The sequence below is a fragment of the Myotis yumanensis genome, unplaced genomic scaffold (genome assembly GCF_028538775.1).
Source record: "Myotis yumanensis isolate MYYU_CA2020_CCGP unplaced genomic scaffold, mMyoYum1.0.hap1 SCAF_1, whole genome shotgun sequence".
Taxonomy (NCBI): Eukaryota; Metazoa; Chordata; class Mammalia; order Chiroptera; family Vespertilionidae; genus Myotis; species Myotis yumanensis.
In genome coordinates this window covers 99,501,037-99,522,835 of record NW_027223752.1, presented here as the reverse complement: position 1 = coordinate 99,522,835, position 21,799 = coordinate 99,501,037, and the positions used below count along the sequence as shown (strand labels likewise).

Below are 21,799 nucleotides of genomic sequence, written 5' to 3'. Positions count from 1 at the left end.
AGTACTTTAGGCATTTGTAATTTTACACACTCATGTCTGACCAAGACATGATAACTACACATTTACAGGAAAACCTAATTACCAACAAAAAAAACGATGCAATGATATGAATGTTTTGAGAAAAATCAAGAGGAGCAAAGATAACATTTTGAAGGAAAAGGGTATTTACTAAATGTCACCTGTATCTCTGTGGGTATCTGTTGGCTTCAGTCTCTTGGCAGGACTTCAGGTCCCCAGTGCTGTAATGTCAGCGCCCCGCCCTTTATCCTGAGGTGCCCCTGACTCTCACTGAACTCAGTCTGACCAGCTCAGGAGGATCCTTTCTCTGAGCCTGGAGCTGTCATATTGCCCACCTCTACTCTCAGAGTAGGAGAAGTTAGACATTTCTTTTTTTTTTTTAAATTAAATCTTTATTGTTCAGATTATTACAGTTGTTCCTCTTTTTCCCCCCATAGCTCCCCTCCACCGGGTTCCCACCCCACCCTCTGCCCTTACCCCACACCCCCCCACCACTGTCCTCATCCATAGTTGTACGATTTTTGTCCAGTCTCTTCCTGCACCCCCTACACCCCTTCCCCCCTGAGAAGTCAGTCCACTCCCTTTCTATGCCCCTGATTCTATTATATTCACCAGTTTATTCTGTTCATTAGATTATTTATTCACTTGATTTTTAGATTCACTTGTTGATAGATGTGTATTTGGTGTTCATAATTTGTATCTTTACCATTTTCTTCTTCTTAAAGAATACCTTTCAGCATTTCATATAATACTGGTTTGGTGGTGAGTAACTCCTTTAGCTTTTTCTTATCTGTGAAGCTCTTTATCTGACCTTCAATTCTGAATGATAGCTTTGCTGGGTAAAGTAATCTAGGTTATAGGTTCTTGGTATTCATCACTTTGAATATTTCTTGCCACTCCCTTCTGGCCTGCATAGTTTCTGTTGAGAAATCAGCTGACAGTCGTATGGGTACTCCCTTGTAGGTAACTGACTGTTTTTCTCTTGCTGCTTTTAAGATTCTCTCTTTGTCTTTTGCTCTTGGCATTTTAATTATGATGTGTCTTGGTATGGTCCTCTTTGGATTCCTTTTGTTTGGGGTTCTCTGCGCTTCCTGGACTTTTAAGTCTATTTCTTTCACCAGATAGGGGAAGTTTTCTGTCATTATTTCTTCAAATAGGTTTTCAATATCTTGCTCTCTCTCTTCTTCTGGCACCCCCATAATTCGGATGTTGCTAAGCTTGAAGTTGTCCCAGAGGCTCCTTACACTATCTTCATATTTTTGGATTCTTTTTTCTTTTTGTTTTTCTGGTTGGGTGATTTTTGCTTCTTGGTGTTTCAAATCTTTGACTTGATTCTTGCAATCCTCTAGTTTGCTGTTGGAACTCTGTATAATATTCTTTATTTCAGTCAGTGTATGCTTAATTTCTAGTTGGTCCTTTGTTCATAACCTCGAGGGTCTTACTAGATTTCTCGAGGGTCTCACTTAATTTATCAGAGGTTTCTAGAAAATTCTTGAAAAACCTTATAAGTTTGGTTTTGAACTCTATATCCAGTAGTTTGCTTTCCTCCATTTCTGTCATTTGTGACCTGTTTCTTTGTCTCTGCATTTTTTATGCTTCCCTGTGTTGATAGAGTGGCTTTCTGTGCTTGGTGTCCTATAGGGCCCAGTGGCTCAGCCACTTACCTGAGTTGGGCACTCTTGGTGCACCCCTTTGTGGGCTTTGTGCACAGTCTTGCAGTTAAGCCTTGATTGTTGTTGGTATCACTGGGAGGAATTGAACTCCAGGCCAATTGGCTGTGAGAATCAGCTGTGTCTACAGTGGGAGAACTTCTGTGCTGGAGACACCCTTCTGGGGCAAGACTTGCTTCAGTAGGGCTTTGGTGCTCACTGAGTCTGCCCCCTGAGTGTGTCCCTTATGGATCTGAGGAGTTGTAATCTGGATGGTCCCACTCTGACCGCTGGGTACACTGGCTCTTGTATCTCTAAGGAGGTGCTAATTTAGCTTCTGCCTGAGGCTACCCAGCAGGAGCTATGGAGAGATATGCAGATTCCTCTTCTTTGTTTAGGGTTTGGAGGTGCCCAGATGAGGCCCAGCTGTGAAACAATGCAAGCTGCTGTGGGGCCTTGGGCCTTCTTTTGGATGTTCTGGGTCTCTCTGACCCAGCTGCAGTTTGTTAGATAATTTTCAGATTGCAAAGGGCCAGGCCTTTCATATGCAAAAGCCTCTGCGCACAGCTTGGGTGGGGCTGGGTCTCAGGGAATCAACAGGGCGGAGCAAACAGCTATGGCTGATCCTCAGCCCTGCCCTAAGAGGTCCCGGGTCTCAGTGTCCCGTGGTAATCGCTGCAAGCACCTCTGAGAGAAAGCTGCCCTCACGTTCCGTCCGCTGCCATACAGTCCAGTTTCTCCCCGTATGAGTCTGGGTCCCCAGAGACTCACCCTGAACTGGAGTTCAGAGCAGTCGGGAGCTTGTGACTCCCTCCCGATTGAAAAAGACAACTGCGTCCTCAGTTGCCAGCCCTTTCCGCGCACGCCTCTGTACCTCTGCACTTTATTTCCGCACATTCCTGAGTCTCAGTGTGCTTTTCTCTCTCCTTCTAGTTGTAGAATTTCCACTCAGCCAGCCTTCCTGTGGTTCTGGATGATGTCCGTTTTGTCTTTTAGTTGTATTTTTGAAGTGGTTGTGCGAGGCAGCAATTTCCGGTGTTTACCTATGCCGCCATCTTGAGGTTTTTTTTTTTATTTTCTAGACATTTCTTTTAAAGGTTGATATATTTTTTAGATCTCCCTTTCACATGCTCTAACATATAGACAAACCAATATTACATTAAAATTAGACAAAACTGAGCATTTCTGTACTTCTTTCTATATGCTTAACAAAATGCATCTTTGGCAGCAGCGGCCTCTCAGGGGTAAGGAATGGTGCTCTCTGGAATTTCTGGCTCTTTCCTTCCTCTGCAGGGCAAAGGTAATCTTGAAAGATAATCAGAGATACCCCCTGAAAGCATTCGGTCATGTTTGGTTTAACTTCTTGTGAAATTTTCCTTTTTCCTGCTTGGAGTTTTTACCTAAAATTCTCATGTGATCTAAGCAGGACTTGAAATATATGTCTTTGTAGGCTTTTCTTTTCTAGGTCTCTTCTCTGTATTTACAGGTGACCTTCCCTTTAGAAAAAGCTGTGGCCTTTTTTCAATGAAACCTGGGGGACTTCCTCTGGTGGGACCTGGAGGACAGGTTATAGAGTATAAATGTTTGATTTTAGTCTATGCCTCTTAATTTTTCTCTCTGTCCTACAGGGGAAGGTGTGGCTAATCGATTTTAATCCATTTGGTGAGGTAACAGATTCACTACTGTTTACCTGGGAAGAACTGATATCTGAACGAAACTTAAAAGGTGATTTTAGTGAAGGAGATGCTCTGGAGCAGGTAAGACAGTAAAAGTCAAAACGTAAAGGAAATATTTTAATCTTAACAATTGCTAGTTCTCTAGGCACTTGGATAGGCAGTGGCTTGTACCCTTGGGAAGTACAGAATATAACAAATTTACTAGGAGATTCTTGCCCATGCAAGTGAGCAAGAAACGGTGTGCACACGTGATTCATTCATTTAACGTCCTTTAAAGAAATAATGGTCATCTGATATATTTTTTCTGATAATTTTTTTTCTTGGAGACTTGTGTCCTTGACCCCAAGTTCAAGTGGCCCTCATTACAATGTCTTGTTTCCCTCATCAGCTCTTCCATCAGCCACAGTGGCCATTTCACACATTTCCATGTTCCTTTGAACCTCTGGCTTCCTTTTCTTCTCGGCAGAGTTTCATGTCCTTCTTCAAAGGAAAAGATAATCCATTGGTGGTATCACTCAGTTTCATTGTAAGGAAGTCTCCAACCTTTTCTGCAGCCATCCTTCTAAGTCTTACTTCCACCTGCCCAACATACCATTCCTTCCCATCTCTCGCATACCTTGTGCTGTCATGTATTTTCTTTCCTGTTTTTACTGTCTCTTTCTCTCTACCAACTCCCACCTCTCAGTAGTTAATCATGTTCAGATATCTCATCTTAAAAAGACAAATTCTTTAAGCCCATATCTTCACCTAGCTACTCTCTCCTTTTCTTCTCATCTTCACAGCCAAACTTTCTTGAAACAACAACTTTGGAAAGCTTTGTTCTTCCTATAAAAGTACTACATGCTCATTTTTAAAAAAAATTCTAAAATCACCCATAAAACTACTGCCTTGAGACCCACTGCTTATATTTTAATACTAACTTGTCTTTTCCACGTACAAATAAACTTGTTTAAATAAATGAGATTATACTACATATGAACTTATGTATCTCAAGTTTTTCATTTAGTATTATCTTGTGAGTATTTGAGTATTTTATATCTTTTTTAAAACAGTTTTTGCCCTGGTCGATGTTCTCAGTGGTTAGAGCATTGGCCCACACACTGAAGGGTCTCGGGTTCGATTCCTGGTCTAGGGCACATACCTGGATTCCAGGTTCGAATCTCTGGTTAGGATGCGTGTGGGAGGCAAGCAAATAATGTGTCTCTCTCTCACATCATTGTTTCTCTCTCTATCCTTGCCCTGACCGGTTTGGCTCAGTGGATAGAGCGTCGGCCTGCGGACTGAAAGGTTCCAGGTTCGATTCCGGCCAAGGGCATGTACCTTGGTTGCGGGCACATCCCCAATAGGAGGTGTGCAAGAGGCAGCTGATCGATGTTTCTCTCTCATCGATGTTTCTAACTCTCTATCCCTTGCTCTTCCTCTCTGTGAAAAATCAATAAAATATATTAAAAAAAATATCCTCAGGTGAGGATTAACAAAAAATAATATAAAAAAATTAAAACAGGGTTTGTTGTTTAGCATGGTCATTTAAAAAAAGAGAGAGGGAATTAGAAAGAGGCAAGACTGGAAATCCTACCACCTCCAAATAGCCATTCTTATCACTTGAGTTAATATATTCTCCAGACGTGTTTTTCTATGGATGCACCATACATTTTTACATAGTGGGATCATACTAGTTTCCCTCATGCTGTTACATAACTTGCTTTTTTGTAACTACTCAGTAATTGTACATCCGGCACAGCCACTTCCTTACATGGTCATCTGTCCTTGCTGCCTGCTGCTTCTCACCGTCTCACCTGTCACTCCCCAGCCCAGTGAGCCTCAGTCCCTGCCACCCACATCGACTGCTCTTGGCAAGGGCTCCCCTGCTTTGTTGCTAATTCCAGTGAACGACCCACTGTCCTTCTCTCACACAACCACTTGGCACCATTTGAACGTGTTACCCTCTTGTTCTTACAGCATCTCTTCCCTCAGCTTCTGTGGCATGTTCTCCCTTCTGGGTCTTCCAGCTCTTCTGGCTGCTGCTTTGCCTTCAGTGTGACCATCTTTCCTTTTGTCCATCTCTGAAATAATTTTTTTCATCATTACTCTGTCCTGGGCCTTCTTTGGGCCTGTTTCTCTAGATCTGACTCAACTAGATGTTTTTTCCCTGTCAAGGCACTTGCCCACGCGTGATGCCTGCCTGTTGACTTGCCTGTGTCCTGCTTTAGACTGCAAGCTTCTGAGCACAAGGGTAGAGTCTCTTGTTCTCCACGTAGCTGAGGGCTTGGCACAATGCCAGGCACAACTAATGAGTGTTGAGTTAGTGAGAGAAGGAATTTTATCCCTGATGGCATCTTCAGTTGTGGGCTGTTAAATCTGAGTGTCTAGGAGAAGAATGTAAATTATTCAGCACAGGGTTATTTATAAATATGAGGGACACAGTTATTGAATAGAAATAGTTTGTACAAGATTCAATCTATGATCCAAATAATATGATTGGATCTTTCTTTTTTCTTACTCTATCTCTCTCTTCTTTCTTCCTTCCTTTCCTTCCTTCTTTCTTTTTTGCTTAATTTAAACAACATTATATTGGCAGTTGGGGAAACGGGAACTGCTCCTGCCTTTGCCCAGCTTCACCTCCTGCTTATTTTCCACTCCTCAGAAACCTTCCTGTCCTTCTGTTTCTTGAAGCTCCAAGCCCTGCCTCTCTGCATTGGTTTTTCCACTGCCTTCAGAGCCGTGCTCTGCTCCCAGACCTCCCAGGCTGTTTCTGTCATACTTTCCAGCTCTCAGTCCAGACATCCCCTCTTTAGCAGGGTCTTCCCTAGCAGACTACCTGGTTCTCTGTGATAGCAGCCCGTGGTTTTGTTTTTATAACACATTGTACTATCTGAAATAACCTTGTTAGTTTATTTGTTTGCTTGCTGATTGGCTGTCTACCTGTCTTGTTTATCAGTTTATCTTCCAGACCTAGAAAAAGGTCCAGTACAAAGTAGGTGTTTCATAAATATCTGTCAGATGATTGGTCTGTCTGTCAAAACTGTGGCCTGCTTTCTAGGTCTTGTTCCATTCAAGCTTCTGGCCTGTCTCCCTGTGCTGGACACATCCATCCCTCAGCTAGATATTCATCACCATGGAGTCCAAACCCAAGGCCTTCTGTCTCTGAAGTCCTTTTCTGCACAAGGCAACATGTAAATATTACCTGCAGGCCCTAAGCAGGTACAGCTGACTCTTGAACAACATGAGTTTCCACTGCATGCGTCTACTTACACTTGGATATTTTTCCAGTTGACCCATGCAGTTCAAACCCACATTGCTCGAGGGTCAGCTCTGCAGTTGGGATCTGCACATGCTGAGGCTGACTGTAGTTACATGAAGATTTTCAAGTGCTCAGGAGGTCGGTGCCACCACCCTCCCTGTTGTCAAGGGCCAACTGTACATGAAAGAATGTAAAGACTTGTTCAGTATGATACTTGGATTTGCATGTTGCTTGCAATTTTATGTAGGTAATGAGACAGATACATAAATAAGTTAGATGACATAAAAGAAGTACAAAGGTGTTAGGAATTCAAAGCATTTGCTTGCCCTTACTATTAACTTTATTCTCTAAGGCCGTGGTCGGCAAACTGCGGCTTGCGAGCCACATGCAGCTCTTTGGCCACTTGAGTGTGGCTCTTCCACAAAATACCACGTGCGGGCGCGCACGTACAGTGCGATTGAAACTTCGTGGCCTATGTGCAGAAGTCGATATTTTGTGGAAGAGCCACACTCAAGGGGCCAAAGAGCCGCATGTGGCTTGCGAGCCGCAGTTTGCCGACCACTGCTCTAAGGCAATACTTCCTAACTGCACCTGAAGAAAGTGATAATATTTATAAAGCATTCTGGTTAGTATGAGATTGCTCAAGGCCAATGATAAGTAGCCTGCGGCCTATGACCCATTGGGAACTAAAGAGATATATACCCTGTTTGTATCACACTTGGGCTGCACACGGGTAACGGGTAGCACTTAGGGATCGGCCTCCCTCTCCAGGACACTGTTTGCAGATACCCATGTTTATGTCATATTGAATATGTAAAAATGTTTTACAGACGTGGTGCCTTCTTTTACTTCAGAATCTTATTTCTTCCTTGCCCAGTACAAAAAAGAACATGAAGTTGAAATTGTTGTGATAGAACCTTTTTCAGTTTGGAGAAGAGACTTAAAATTTCTCACAGACTTCCCCCCCCCACTTTTTTTTTTTTTTTTTTTGGTAAAGGATTCTCCAGCTTTCCGTTGTACAAATAGTGAAGCTACCGTCCAGCCAAGTCCCTATCTAAGTTATCGACTGCCCAAGGACTTTGTAGACCTCTCTACCGGAGAAGATGCTCACAAACTCATCGATTTCCTTAAGCTGGTAAGGTCTATGTGTACTTAGCATCTTTGTTTTCAAATTGGCTTTTTAATATTTCATTTTAGTCTTATTCCACTTAGACTTTTTAAAAAATATATTTTAATTGATTTCAGAGAGGAAGGGAAAGGGAGAGAAATATAGAAACATCAGTGATGGGAGAGAATCATTGATTGGCTGCCTACTGCATGCCCCCTACTGGGGATTGAGCCCATAACCTGAGCATGTTCCCTGACCCCGGGAATCAAAATGTGACCTCCTGTTCATAGGTTAACGCTCAACCACTGAGCTACACCGGACAGGCTCTACCTAAACTTTTATTTTACTTTAGAAGCAGAATTACTGAGGTTGGTCATTTTAAAGTGATCAAGTAATATGAACTGAAGGAATAACTTCCTATCTAATAAAAGAGAAACATGGTAATTAGCGTACGACCGCTACCCTTCCCATTGGCTAATCAGGGCGATATGCAAATTAACTGCCAGCCAAGATGGCGGCCGGCAGCCAGGCAGCTGGAAGCGAACATGAGGCTTGCTTGCTTCAGTGAAGGAGGACTCCAACGTTCCCCGCCTGCCTTGCCAGCCTCTGAGCTGGCAGTTTGAAACATTGTAACAAATATAGAAGCTAAACAAAACACCAGAAACCAGCTTTCAGCCGGCCGGGATCTCAGAGCTGGAGATGATACAGTGTTTCGATTATAGAACCGAAACAAACCAGATACCTGCTTTCAGCAGCAGAGGCCTTGGCCCAGAATAAAAAAAAAAACAGAAAAAAAGGAGCGGTTGGGAGCTTCAGTCACCCACCAGCCTGAAAACGGCCCTCAGCCCCTCACCCAGACTGGCCAGGCACCCCAGTGGGGACCCCCACCCTGAAGGGTGTGTGACCAGCTGCAAACAGCCATCATTCCCTCATCCAGGCTGGCCAGGCATCCCAGTGGGGACCCCCACCCTGATCCAGGACACCCTTCAGGGCAAACCAGCCAGCCCCTACCCATGCACCAGGCCTCTGTCCTATATAGTAAAAGGGTAATATGCCTCCCAGCACCGGGATCAGCAGAGCTGCGAGGCCTCCCAGCACTGGGATCAGCATGACAGGGGGCAGCGCCCAAACCCCCTGATCGCCCTGCGGCTCTGTGTGTGACAGGGGGCGGGGCCACAACCTCCCTATCGGCCCTGCTCTGTTCGTGACAGGGGAAGGCGCCTCAACCCCCTGATCAGCCCTGCTCTGTGCCTGATAGGGGGGAGCTCCCCAACCCCCTGATCGCCCTGCGGCTCTGTGTGTGACAGGGTGCGACACCCCAACCCCCCCCCCCCCAACGGGCCCTGCTCTGTGTGTGACAGGGTAGAGCCATAACCTCCCCATCGGCCCTGCCCTGAGTGTGAGAGTGGCGGCGCCCCAACCCCCTGATTGGCCCTGCTCTGTGGGTGATAGAGGGCGGCGCCCCAACCCCCTGATCCGCCCTGCTCTGTGTGTGACAGGGGGCGGTGCCCCAACTCCCCTATCGGCCCTACTCTGTGCGTGACAAGGGGGAGCTCCCCAAACCCCTGATCGACCCTGCTCTGTGCGTGACAGGGTACAGAGCCCCAACCCCCCGGATGGGCCCTGCTCTGTGCGTGACAGGGGGCAGTGCCCCAACCCCCTGATTGGCCCTGCTCTGTGCGTGACAGGGGGTGGCGCCGCAACCTCCCCATTGACCCTGCCTTGAGTGTGACGGGGGCGGTGCCCCAACCCCCCCAATCGGCCCTACCCTGAACATGACTGAGGGTGGCATCGCAACCTCCCAATCTGCCCTGCTCTGTGCATGACAGGGGGCAGCGCCCCAACTCCCCCATCGGCCCTGCTCTGAGCCCGACCAGGGGCTGCACCTAGGGATTGGGCCTGCCCTCTGCCACCCGGGAGCCGGCCTAAGCCAGCAGGTTATTTTCTCCCGAGCGGTCCCAGACTGCGAGAGGGCACAGGCCGGGCTGAGGGACCCCCCGCCCCCCCCCAAATTTTTGTGCACCGGGCCTCTAGTATTTAATAATGAGAATGACAAAAATGTTTTTATGATGTGCATGCTTTTTGCATAGTTTTCACAGTACTTCTAATTTTAAAGAAAGTATGTCTGCTAGTGGTTACAGCGCTAAGAGAAGATCAGAGCTGTGCTGTGCTGACTCAGGAAGAAAGTGAATATGTGTATTTGTGTGTGTTTCTGGGTGGGAATGTTTGTACCTGTAGAAGAGAGTGTAGAAAATATTCAAAGGCCTGAGGGTAATATACCCTGGAGCCAAGTGATAAACTAGTTGAGTAAATAAGTTCAGGCATGTTTTTCCATGAGAATTTGCCAAGACCTCTAGAAAACGAAACTTGCTGACAGAACAAGTGACTCTAGGTGAACAAATATGCCAGGTAGAATGTGCTATTTTAATGTAGTCTTGGTTTCCTTTGACAGAAAAGAAATCAGCAAGAGGATGACTGAGTAGAATGCTGGAGTTCAAGACCAAGTTAAGGAGGAAACCACCGCTCCTTCAGGAACTGTTCATGGTTCACAGCTCCCTAGTAACCCAGTTGGATGTGGGTCGGGTGGGCAACGTGGAAATCAATCGCTTTTTATATTCATGTATATTAAACTGGGGGAAAAAAAACAGGGACTTTGCTACTTGTAAAAATAACATAATAAATAGAACTTAAATATAGGAAACCATACTGTTCTGATGATAACATAATTTCTGTGAAATACCTTTCTCTTTTGGCTCAGTCTATTTAGATGTATCTATGTTTCTTATGCTATTTTTATACTTATCAGATAGATGGGGAATTTTATATTTGTTATAGAAGTGGATTCTTTCCTAATCATTCCTTTTCCATTTAAAAAATAGAACCTCATATTACTATAGAAAATATTTTTCCTACTCAGAGGATTTTCATATAATCTTTCTGTCAGTTTAGCTTCAATTTGGATATAACTAAAAGAATGTAGACATCTCAAACTAAAATAACCTTGAAAATTTCAATATATTACAGCCATCTTAATATATCCTATGTCAGTAAAACTATCACAGATTTAATTAGAATTTGGCACTTTAAAAAAATACTGGAATCGTTGGGGGGTAGATTCACTTTTTAGGCCACCATTGTAGTAATTCTTCAGTGGCTTGATTGATGAGGATGATCGTGGTGTCATCCTATTGCCTGGGCACTGACTACATGCAAAACACTGCTATGTGCTCTTTGAGTTATTTTACATCACAGAAGCTTGAAGAGACAGTTGTTACTGTTGCCCGGGGTATCTATTTAACATGGTATCAAATAATATTTCACTAGTTGGAGGGATGTTTCTTAGCACAGGAGACACATATGAGAGCTGTCTAAGGAAGATGTGGAGAGAGGTGAGGCAAAGCCACCTTCTTTGTACAGTTAAGTCAGCTTATGTATAATGCTGCAACAGATCCTTCTCTTTTGCACTGTCTTAAAATTCTGTAGCTTTCTGTGTGGTTTCTCAGTTACAATTCCTTGATATTCATGTTTTAAATACAAAGATCAAGTTGTGATCGTTGTACTCAGTGTATCAAATGCCATTTCTGAGGTCTAATTTTTGCATGAATTTTCTTAGAGAAATTGAGTTCAACTCTCACTTTACATTTAAAATGTGATTTTTGTTCATTGTTTATTAAATTTAGTGGCCCAGTGCACGAATTCATTGAAAGGAAATTAATTAGAAGAAATATTTTAATATTGCTATTCACCCTTTATATCAGAAGTGTCAACCAAATTCACGATTGATAATGACAGATTGAAACACATGTGGGATTTGCACCAGCAAGAGCTTTATATATATATCACGCATGTGCGAGTCAGCTTAGCCTTTTATATGTATACTAGAGGCCCGGTGCACAAAAATTTGTGCACTGGTTGGGGGGGGTCCCCTCAGCCTGGCCTGTGTCCAGTCACAGTCCAGGACCCCTTGGGGGATGTCCACTTGTTGACTTAGGCCCACTCCCCGGGGGATCAGGCCTAACCTTGCAGTCAGACATCCTTCTGGCAGCCAGGGAGCCCTCGGGGGATGTCCAACTAAAGGCTTAGGCCCCCAAGGGATCAGGTCTAAACTATTAGTTGGACATTCTTAGTGCTGCCACAGAGGTGGGAGAGGCTCCTGCCACCACCACTGCGCTGGCCAGCCATGAGCCAGCTTCTGGCTGAGTGGCACTCCCCATATGGGTCTTCTGGGTCCCACCCTGCCTTGCCTTTTTTTTTTTTTTCTAAGACATTTCACTTTATTTAAAAGAAGCCAATATACAGGATATAAAGGGTATGATATTACAGTACAGTAAAAAGGTTGGTTTCCTGGTAGGATCAGTAGTCTTTCAGTGAGTATAAGCCCCCCTTCCCCTTGATGCTCGACCCAGCTGGCAGACAAACAGCAACAGTGGGGTGGGATGGGACTGCAGGATAGAAAGTCTCCCTGAAGGGATTAAGAATCATGTAGATGCTAAAATGTCCACGAAGAGGTCTTGGGGGTGAGGGGTACCTCTGCCTCATTCCTTTGAGGGCTTGGCGACAGGAATGCTGAGGGATTTGCCCCAAACTAACACACGGCCCACCCTGAGCCTGTAAATCTTCCACCCATGGAATATTCCCTTCCTGAGAGAATCAGCCCTAATCCCTAAACCAGGGCCTGGAGGAGCAGCCCAGGCCGTGGGCACAGCCAGGACTGTGGACATTTCATGGCCTTTACACTCCCACTCCAACTGCCTAACAACTCTGCACTGCTCCCCTCGCCCACCTCCCCCGTCACCCCATCAGGACACCGTGCACAGGAGGGTACACTGGTTTTCCCATGCACATTGGGAACTGGCTGTTTCTATTTTCTGGAGTAAAAAGGTTCCTGTGGGTCGGGTAAGCTCTCTGCTTGGCAAGAAGTTCTGAAACAGAGCCACTGACCACACCCACCTCCTCTGGGCATGGAGCAGCTTGGGCCCTCGGAGCTCATCTCTCCAGCAGAACTGAAGGGAAGGCCATGTATACCCTTCTGTCCCTCACCTTTCACATGCCCAGAACCATCAGTGTCACACTTCCTAATTCCTATCACTGTATTTCATTAGTGCCATACTGTTTTACTAATCCTGAATCTAAACAGATTGGTTCAAAAAGAGATCATTCTGTTTTTATTTATTTATTTATTTTTATTTATTTATTTTTAAAATATATTTTATTGATTTTTTACAGAGAGGAAGGGAGAGAGATAGAGAGTTAGAAACATCGATGAGAGAGAAACATCGATCAGCTGCCTCCTGCACATCTCCCACCGGGGATGTGCCCACAACCCAGGTACATGCCCCTGACCGGAATCGAACCCGGGACCCTTCAGTCCGCAGGCCAACGCTCTATCCACTGAGCCAAACCGGTTTCGGCTGTTTTTAAAGTAATTAGTGATGTACCTGTGAGCTTTGCATGGACGAACTAAGCACATGACCCTTTCTTGTACCTCAGAACCTGCACACACATGTAAAAACAGGACCCGTTTTTGACATGTGAAATCACCGTTTATTTGTAATAAATAATTACACAATCTAAAAAATAAATAAATAAATAAAGACCTGGCTTCCGCGTGTTCTGGGACCCTCCCTGCCTCATCGCCAGGGACATGATCGTTCCACCACAGCCAGGCAGGACGGCTTCCGCGTTCTGGATCCCTCCCTGCTTCGTCGCAGGGGATGCGATCAGGTCCCCCACAGCCAGGCAGGACGGCTTCCCCGTGTTCTAGGTCCCTCCCTGCCTCATCGCCAGGGACATGATCAGTCCCCCGCTGCCAGGCAGGAGGCCTTCCACGTGTTCTGGGTCCCTCCCTGCCTCGTCGCTGGGGATGCGATCAGGTACCCGGGGTGCAGCTGTGCCTGGGACCCCAACCCTCGCATCCTGATCTCAGATCAGGGGACCACAGGCACCTCAGCACCCGGTGCCCTGGGTGCCGCCTTGCCTGTGGCCCCGCCCCTCCCTTCGCATCTCAGATCAGATGGCCGCAGGCAGGCTGCACCCTGGACCTGCACCCGGAGCCCAGGATGCTGCCATGCCTGCTGCCCTGCCCCTCCCTTCAAGATTGCATATCCGGGTCGCAGGCACGGCTGCACCCGGCCTGGGGTGCAGCCGTGCCTGCGGCCCACCTCTCCCTTCACGATTGCAGATCAGGGGACTGCAGGCACAGCTGCACCCTGTGACTGGGGTGCCTGTGCCTGGGGCCCCTCCCCTCCCTTCGCCATGGCAGATCAGGGGGCCGCAGGCCAGCCGGCACCCCTGGCCCTGGGGGTCCTGCACCCCGGCTCTCTCTTCCTCCAATGCCATGGCGATCACCGGTACCCCAGGCCGGGGGTGTTAACTGGCCTGCTGCCGGGCTTTCCAATGGCGATCACTGGCTGGGGGGTGGGCAAAGGCAGCCTGCAGGGCTGCCTTTGCCCGCCCCCCAGCTCTTGCCTGCCACCGTTCTTCCTCTTTCCCCTTTTGCCTCCCATCATTGCGCCTATGTATGCAAATTAACCGCCATCTTTGTTGGCAGTTAATTTGCATATCTCCCTGATTAGCCAATGGGAAGGGTAGCGGTCGTACGCTAATTACCATGTTTCTCTTTTATTAGATAGGATAGATAAACTTGCTTAATTAGACCTGCTTTCTGATGTAGCTAAAATTTTTCCAGCCCAGTGAAGCACCCCAACTTCTCTTTCCGGTAATTGTCAGCAACACAGCAGTAAATATCAACATGAAGCAAATTATTATTGTAGATCACGCAGGGAGAACAAAGGGTAAAATATTGAACTGCAGCAGTGTTTGACTATATTCTGTGCAGTGAGAAAACCTGAAGTCATTTTCAAGGTCCACCATTTCTTACTTCTTTTCAGTCGAGTCAAGTTTCTAAGCTTTCTAAATCTCCCTTTTTCAGCTAATGAAAAGCAAATAGGATTCCACTAGGTCTCCTATCTACTTACTCCAGGACTTCTGTGAGGATCAAATGAGATGAGGCACGGGAAAACACTTCACAGACATTTGGTTAAACCGTGAAATGTTTCCACCTGGCTATAAAGCAAGTCATGTTCCTGGGCTGAAAAAACTCCAAGGAGGCTAGTCAGTAGGGAGAAGAAGCCGGGTGTTGCTACGTGATGTCATCCAGTACCCACAGCCACCATTTCCGGGCTGGGCTGGGCAGTGGGCCACATCTTGTGCAGTGGGGGCTCAGCTGTGATTTGGTGGGATGTTGCTCCGGGCTGATGGCAGGGCCTGTGTCCCACTTGGGGGAAGCCAAGTGTTGCTTTGTGGGCACCAGTTCCACAGTGCCATTTATTGTTAAATGGCCTGTCACTAGGGAGAGGAAGCCGGGCATTGCTATGTGATGTCATTACCCGGCACCCACAGCCACTATTTTCAGGCTGGGCTGGGCTGTGGGCCGCATTTTGCGCCATGGGGTCTCAGCAGCGTTGGCTGCAATTTGGTGGGCTGTTGCACCGGGGTGGTGGGGGGCCCTGTGTCCCACTTGGGGGAAGCCAAGTGTTGCTTTGTTGGCACCAGGTCTGCAGTGCCCTTTCTCTGTAAATGGCCAATGCATGTTACGGCAGCTCCTGTATTGAGTGTCTGCCTCCTAGTGGTCAGTGTGTGTCATAGCGATTGGGCTCTCAGAAAAATTTTACACATGATTTCAGGGAGTTGTAGACCCAGGATTAAGGTGGCCCTCTCTCCCCGCTGCTAAAGCCGTGTGAGATGTGATTAGAAGCCACGGCTTCTGCAATTGTACGAATGGCGCCATATTATAGTGCACTTCAAAAAAGTAAAGCACACAGCTTTAGTTTTAACTTAAATACAATTTCTAACAACGGTATTTATGTTATTAATTCATTTATAGTACATTTCAGAGTACATTCCCCTCGTAGAATAATGTTAGCTCTCATAAAGAAAGTAAACTGTGTTAGAATCCAACCAGAGCAGTAGAACCAGTATGAGATTTTATATAGCTATGTGTATATAAAATCTTACTGTGTGTATATATATGTATACACACATATATGTACATATAAATAAGGGATTGCTATATGTAAGTGAGAGGGGCTGGCTATGCAAATCCAAAGTCTGTAGGACAGGCTAGAACTTCATGGGCATGGGCATGGGCATGGAGCTCTTGTCCACAGGTGGAATTTCATCTTTCTCAGGAAAGCTTCAGTACTGCTTTGGAAGTCCTCCAGCTGATTAAGTCAGGCCCACCAGGATTATCTCCCTTAAGGCTAATTGATAGGGACTTTAATTACATCTGCAAAAATCCCTTCTCAGCTGGAGTTAGATGAGTGAGAGGGCATAATGGGACTGTAGCCTAGCCAAGCTGACACAGGAGAGCCATCACAGACTTGTACTTACAGAAGCTAGTTTTGGTGATGGATTGCCATAAACCTATTTCAAGAGTATACTGTGTGATATCCTATATAATAAAGAGCTAACATGCTAATTAGACCAGATGGCGGAATGACCTTCCAGAACGACCTTCTGGAATGACCAGTGGGAGGGGCAGCTGGGGCCGAGAGGGCCTACACTTGCACAAATTCTGTGCACCAGGCCTCTAATAAGTAATAATTATGATTTATAATTCTTTTAATTTCTAAAGTAAAAATTCAGTTTATTCATCTGTTTATGACACAGTACATAAGAGGCAAGGTGTTTTGCGCCATAGATTTTGCTTCCAGCTCCTTCGGATGTGTATTTCTTTGGCTAAAAAGACTAGAAGAGAAAGCAAGGCAATGCTTAAGCAACTGAAATGAGGATGGACAGGGGGCAATGCTAACACCATCCTCACAGGGATGGGCACAGGGAGCTATTAGTTATAAGCTGATTTTCTAGAATTAGCTGGAAGCATAGGAATACCACTCCTGGACGCTAAAGCCCCTGTGAGCCTCACTCATCCCCGCCACACAGGTACAGCAGGGCTTTCTGATAGTCACCCTGGTGTCCTGTTGGATGTAGTAGTACAGGGACTCGTCATACTTCCTCTTGAATTTAGACAGACCTGATTTTCAACATGTCTCTTCAATGCAGGAGACCATGATTCTGATCAGGACCTTATCGCGAGTCCCATTGCCTTTCATGGAGTTGTACAGTTGGTCAGCAAAATACAGGGACTTGTTCTGGATACACCGCACCAGGTTCAGGAAAGCATTTTCCAGTTCTCTCTGACTTCCTTCTTGATGCTCTCCAACATGTCATAAGGGCTGTAGCTCTTGTCCCTTTCACATACTTTCTGGAGGTGACACAAGCTACGCTCAGTCATGATGCTGATCCACTTGGGAACATCAGTCCCTTTTCACTCCAGCCTCAGAGAGAGCCCAGACATCTTTCAGTCAGTTCATAATCCATGACAGAACCGTCTGCTCTTCTACCCTTCACAAGGGCAACAATCAGCTTGCAGAAGTCACCAGATATGTTGGAAATAATGTCCTCCAGATCAGTCTTGCACATTTCCCTGTAGACTGTTAATTTCCTGCAACTCCTGGCCAGTCCTTGAGCAGATGATCTCAATGAGTCCTCATTAGTCCCCTTCATGGAGGCCTTCAGCTCTGAAGCATCATACTGACAGGTGTTTTCAATAGGCCCCAATCACTCTCCCCAGGTGAAGGCCGACTTCAGTGCTGAAGCAAATTCCATTTTGGTCCTTCTCTGGTAGGCAAAGGCAGTATCTTGTCTCTACTCATTGCTGCAATTGGTCAAAATGTCGTGGTGGTGATTTTGTTCACACCTTTGTTCTTGATGGTTGTTTCAATGTTTAAAGCATCCCAGTCAGCATCAAAGTTAGTATAGGCTTTGACGGATCCATAGAGTGATTATCCTCAAGCTGAGCTTGCACAGTGAACAGCAGACATTTTGAAAGAAGCTGGGCCAGGTGCCGAGAGCTGTGAGTATCCCCAGATGCCAAGCTAATTCTGATTTCTTTTAAAGGACCAAATTGATTTTTCACTGGGATGGTTTATTCTTGAAAGTAGGTGTTTTAGAGAAGACTCTCTACACTTATTTTTGTGATGCTGCCGTCACTCCAAAATCTTTTCTTAAATCTTTTTGGAAGTTTCTTTAGATCCATTTAGAAGCCACAGAATAAAATTTAACATTTTATTCAATACCTTGTTTTTGGACCAAACATCACACACAGTTCCACATCACACACTTCTTTCTTATTCATCAGACTTGGTTCAATTTATTCCCAAAATTTAGATGTCCAATTCAAAAAGCTTTAATTTTATGTACTACTAGGACATTAATTTTTCTGAAGCACAATTCCAGTCATTCTGATGCTTACAGCCTCTCAGAGGTTTCCCATTTCTTAAAATTTTACTTTTATTTAATTTTAAAGTACAGACTTCTCAGATGGTCATTCAAAGCCCTATGCAATATTGTCCAACCTGTCTTCATGGCCTACTTTCATTCTCACCAGCACATACTGCTCTCTAGCCAACCTGGACTACCTGGGAGAGCCAAGGATGTCTATCTATCTCACCTATCTTGCTGTGCCTCACCACTTCTACCTCCTCTAACCCCCATCCCAATCTTCTGCTTATTGAAAGCCAGCCTTCAAGGCCTGGCTCATGTGGCATGTTTCTCATGAAATTATCCAAAGAATGTTTTCTGTGCCAGGATTTTCATAGCACCTTGATATTACTATTCTTTTGTACCTGGAACCCTATCCAGAATGTGGGATATAGGTGTCAAATAATCTGAATTGCAAAAGTAGAGAGAGAGTGAGAATGTAACCTTGCTTTGTTTTCTTACTGTGCATGGTCTGTGCTCTATCTTGGCCACAAGGAATGTGATGCAGTATCACTGAAACAAGCAATTCAAAGTGACTCCCCAAAGCACTTTCAACAACAGGAGGACCACCAGAACTAAGCATCACTACCAAGTTGGCACACTGAATAATGCAAGATCAATTATGTATGTTAATCTGTGTTTTTTATTCACATTATGCAATCGTGAGCCCGGGTATTAATGAGCTCTTGTCTTTCCTTAATTGAAGCAGACCATCAAAAACCTATTGCTGAGATTCCATCTCACGGCACTCATGATCCAACATGTACTGGCCCTTAAATCGTGAATAAGTTCCAACTGTGTAATTACTTCTGCCTACTTGTTCTAAAAAAAAATTCTGCAGAACTTCGGTATGTTCTATGTCTGCTTTCAGCTCATCTTTTGAGACATTCTGCCTCCTTCCTGGTCCCCATTCCCTAGCTTTTAACACACCCTGTCTCAACTAGATCCATCACAGACACTGTGACCACTGCCTGGGGAGTCATGCCTGCCATACATTGAAGTCTTTCAGAATATAACCTCTAAGGAAGTGGTTCTGTTTGTGTTTTGTTTGTTTTGCATTTAAGTAGAAAATCAGGCTTTCGGGCTGTGGTTGCCAGTTAGCACAGCTCAAGGATTAATCAAGTGGATTCTATAGTCAGACTGCCTTGCTTAAAATTGGCTCTGCTGCCTGCTGACAGCACGATACTGGGCAACGTACTGAATCTCTTGTGCTCTTGGTTTCCTAATTTATGAAAGAGATGGCAATAGCACCTGTCTCACAGGGTTGTTGCCAGAAGTCAATGTAGGACAGTTCCTGGCATCATAGTAAATTCTCAGTAAATAGAAGCTCTTACTCAACTATATCATCATCGTGTGATTTCAGTGAGCTATCTACCTCTATAGTATAACTAGTGGCCCAGTGCACAAATTCATGCACATTGAAAGGAAATTAATTAGAAGAAATATTTTAATATTGCTATTGGCCCTTTCTCTATAATAGAAGTGTCAACCAAATTCACAATTGACATTAGCAGATGGAAACACATGTACGATTGGTGCCAGCTAGAGCTTTATATGTATCACGTATGCACGAGTCAACATAGCCTTTTATATGTAGAATAAGCTTGCTTAATTAGACCTGCTTTCTGATGTAGCTAAAATTTTTCCAGCCCAGTGAAGCACCCCAACTTCTCTTTCTGGTAATTGTCAGCAACACAGCAGTAAATATCAACACAAAGCAGATTATTATTGTACTAGTAGATCATGCAGGGAGAACAAAGGGTAAATATTTAACTGCAGCAGTGTTTGACTATATTCTGTGCAGTGAGAAAACCTGAAGTCATTTTCAAGGTCCACCATTTCTTACTTTTTTTCAGTCAGATCAAGTTTCTAAGCTTTCTAAATCTCCCTTTTTCAGCTAATAAAAAGCAAATAGGATTCCACCAGGTCTCCTATCTACCTACTCCAGGACTTCTGTGAGGATCAAATTAGGTGAGGCATGGGAAAACACTTCACAGACATTTGGTTAAAATGTGAAATGTTTCCACCTGGCTATAAAGCAAGTCGTGTTCCTGGGCTGAAGAAACTGCAAAGAGGCTAGTCTTCACTAGGGAGAGGAAGCCGGGCATTGCTATGTGATATTATTACCTGGAGGGACACAGCATATTAGACTTTTATACATATAGATAATCCAGCAACATTTTATACCTTCTGTCTTCCTTTCTGTTTGGGAAAGGGTTATAATGGGAGAGTCCTCAGTGCTTTTATTTGCAGTTCACAGGGTGTCTAACTGCTAAGATGTTCAGCCAGTGATTATGCTGAGCAGGTGGAGGCTCGCCTTCCTCTTGATAGAATGATTTCTTCAGAAAGAGTAAACCTGTTTTTAATCTCATTGAGTTCTTCCTAGTCACATCATTGCACAACGTTGGGCTAATAGGCATGGTTCATTTTTACCTCCCTCCCTACCCCAAATAAGATGGAAGGGGGCGGGCAGCAGGGTAAGAGAGTGCAGATGTTAGGTATGCACCTGTACATATACATTTAAATGTGAATTTAAAATTGGCTTGCTTTGGTATGTGAGGCAACACCTGAATTTTGAATAAGGAAAGGGGCCAGTAACACAAAGGAAGGATCACCCAAAAGCTGCAATCCAGCAGTTGGGGGGTAACTGGGAATGACCTAACCTCTGTAGAAACTTCTCAGGGTGTCATTGTGTGGAGTAAATGGAAGTGGAGTCGGGCCAGAACCCTGGAGAGTTTTCCTTCAAACTGTCATCCCCGACTCTCAATATTCTCTAGAAAAATGATAGCTCTTCTCATCCCCTCACCTGTTCCCCTACGTTCCTCATAAGAAGTCATAGTTTATATTCAGCCACAGTTTATATTCAGAGCCCTTTGTTTAGGTCTGAGAAATGAGACAGGATGATACTCAGCATTATACATTTATTCTTGTGGGAAGAATGGACAGCTCATTCTTTAATGTTTACAAATTGCTTTGTAGATGAAAAGTGTTGAATAAATGCCAAGTAACATTATTGCTTTTAGGGGTGTTTGTTTCCAGTCTGGTAAAAGACATTTATCTCTAGGCCCAATGGCAGCTCAAACTTCCATAGCCAGAATTTATATCTGTTTCTCTCACATATAATAAAAGCAGAGCCTCCTGTGTGCATACTGGTGATGCTAAGAACATTGTAATTCTTGGTTATTTAAAAAAAAAAAAGAAGTGGTCACTCAGGGAAAGAAGACACTGGGTACAGACAGGGAAGAAGAGAGGGAGAGGCATATCCTCAAATACTCTTCAAGGGCATGTGGCTTTGATGGCAAGGGAATTAAGAACTGGAGGAATAAATGGCGTCGGAGGAGATACAACATTTTAAAAAACTTAAAATATAGTCTAGTGCAGAAGGATGCCAGGCACCTCTTTCATAAAGGAGTAGGTATAGGAAATGAAAGTGCAAGGGTGTCAGATGGCTGCTTCCCATCACCACGGTTGTCATGAAGTTGTCTTCTTTGAAATCAAAATGAGAATCGCTGGGTTGAGCCTTAGAAAAGGAGAAATGCCATATCTCAGGATGTGGCATGCTCACTTCTGGATTTTGAATGCAAAATAAAGCTGTGGCAAAACTGAATAATAGGAAGAAATGTGGTCAATCTGTTAAACTTTAGTTGCAAACTACAGAAACTAACGCTGTTTAAGGGGATTAATTGGAAGGAAGTGAAGCACCTCAGAGAATTAACAGCAAATCTGAGTAAACAGGCCATGGAGAGGACAGGGACCCAAGCAGTTTCAGAGATCTCGTGGGAAT

The 21,799-nt window shown here is 44.8% G+C and overlaps 1 protein-coding gene and 1 pseudogene across 3 annotated transcripts in view; one reads left to right on the top strand and one right to left on the bottom strand.

Moving 5' to 3' along the window:
- CDC123 (cell division cycle 123) overlaps positions 1-10,398 on the top strand; it is an 84,009-nt gene extending 73,611 nt beyond the window's left edge. For 2 of the 3 annotated variants that reach the window (XM_070428423.1, XM_070428418.1), the window contains 3 exons: positions 3,296-3,424; positions 7,582-7,719; positions 10,145-10,398. In XM_070428423.1, coding sequence (XP_070284524.1) covers positions 3,296-3,424; positions 7,582-7,719; positions 10,145-10,171 — 294 coding nt within the window. In that variant the 3' untranslated portion in view covers positions 10,172-10,398. The remainder of the gene's footprint in view (positions 1-3,295; positions 3,425-7,581; positions 7,720-10,144) is intronic. The other variant, XM_070428428.1, reaches the window with a different exon arrangement.
- Positions 10,399-16,614: 6,216 nt separating this feature from the next.
- LOC139010217 (annexin A2 pseudogene) lies at positions 16,615-17,534 on the bottom strand (annotated as a pseudogene).
- Between the last annotated feature and the right edge of the window lie 4,265 nt (positions 17,535-21,799).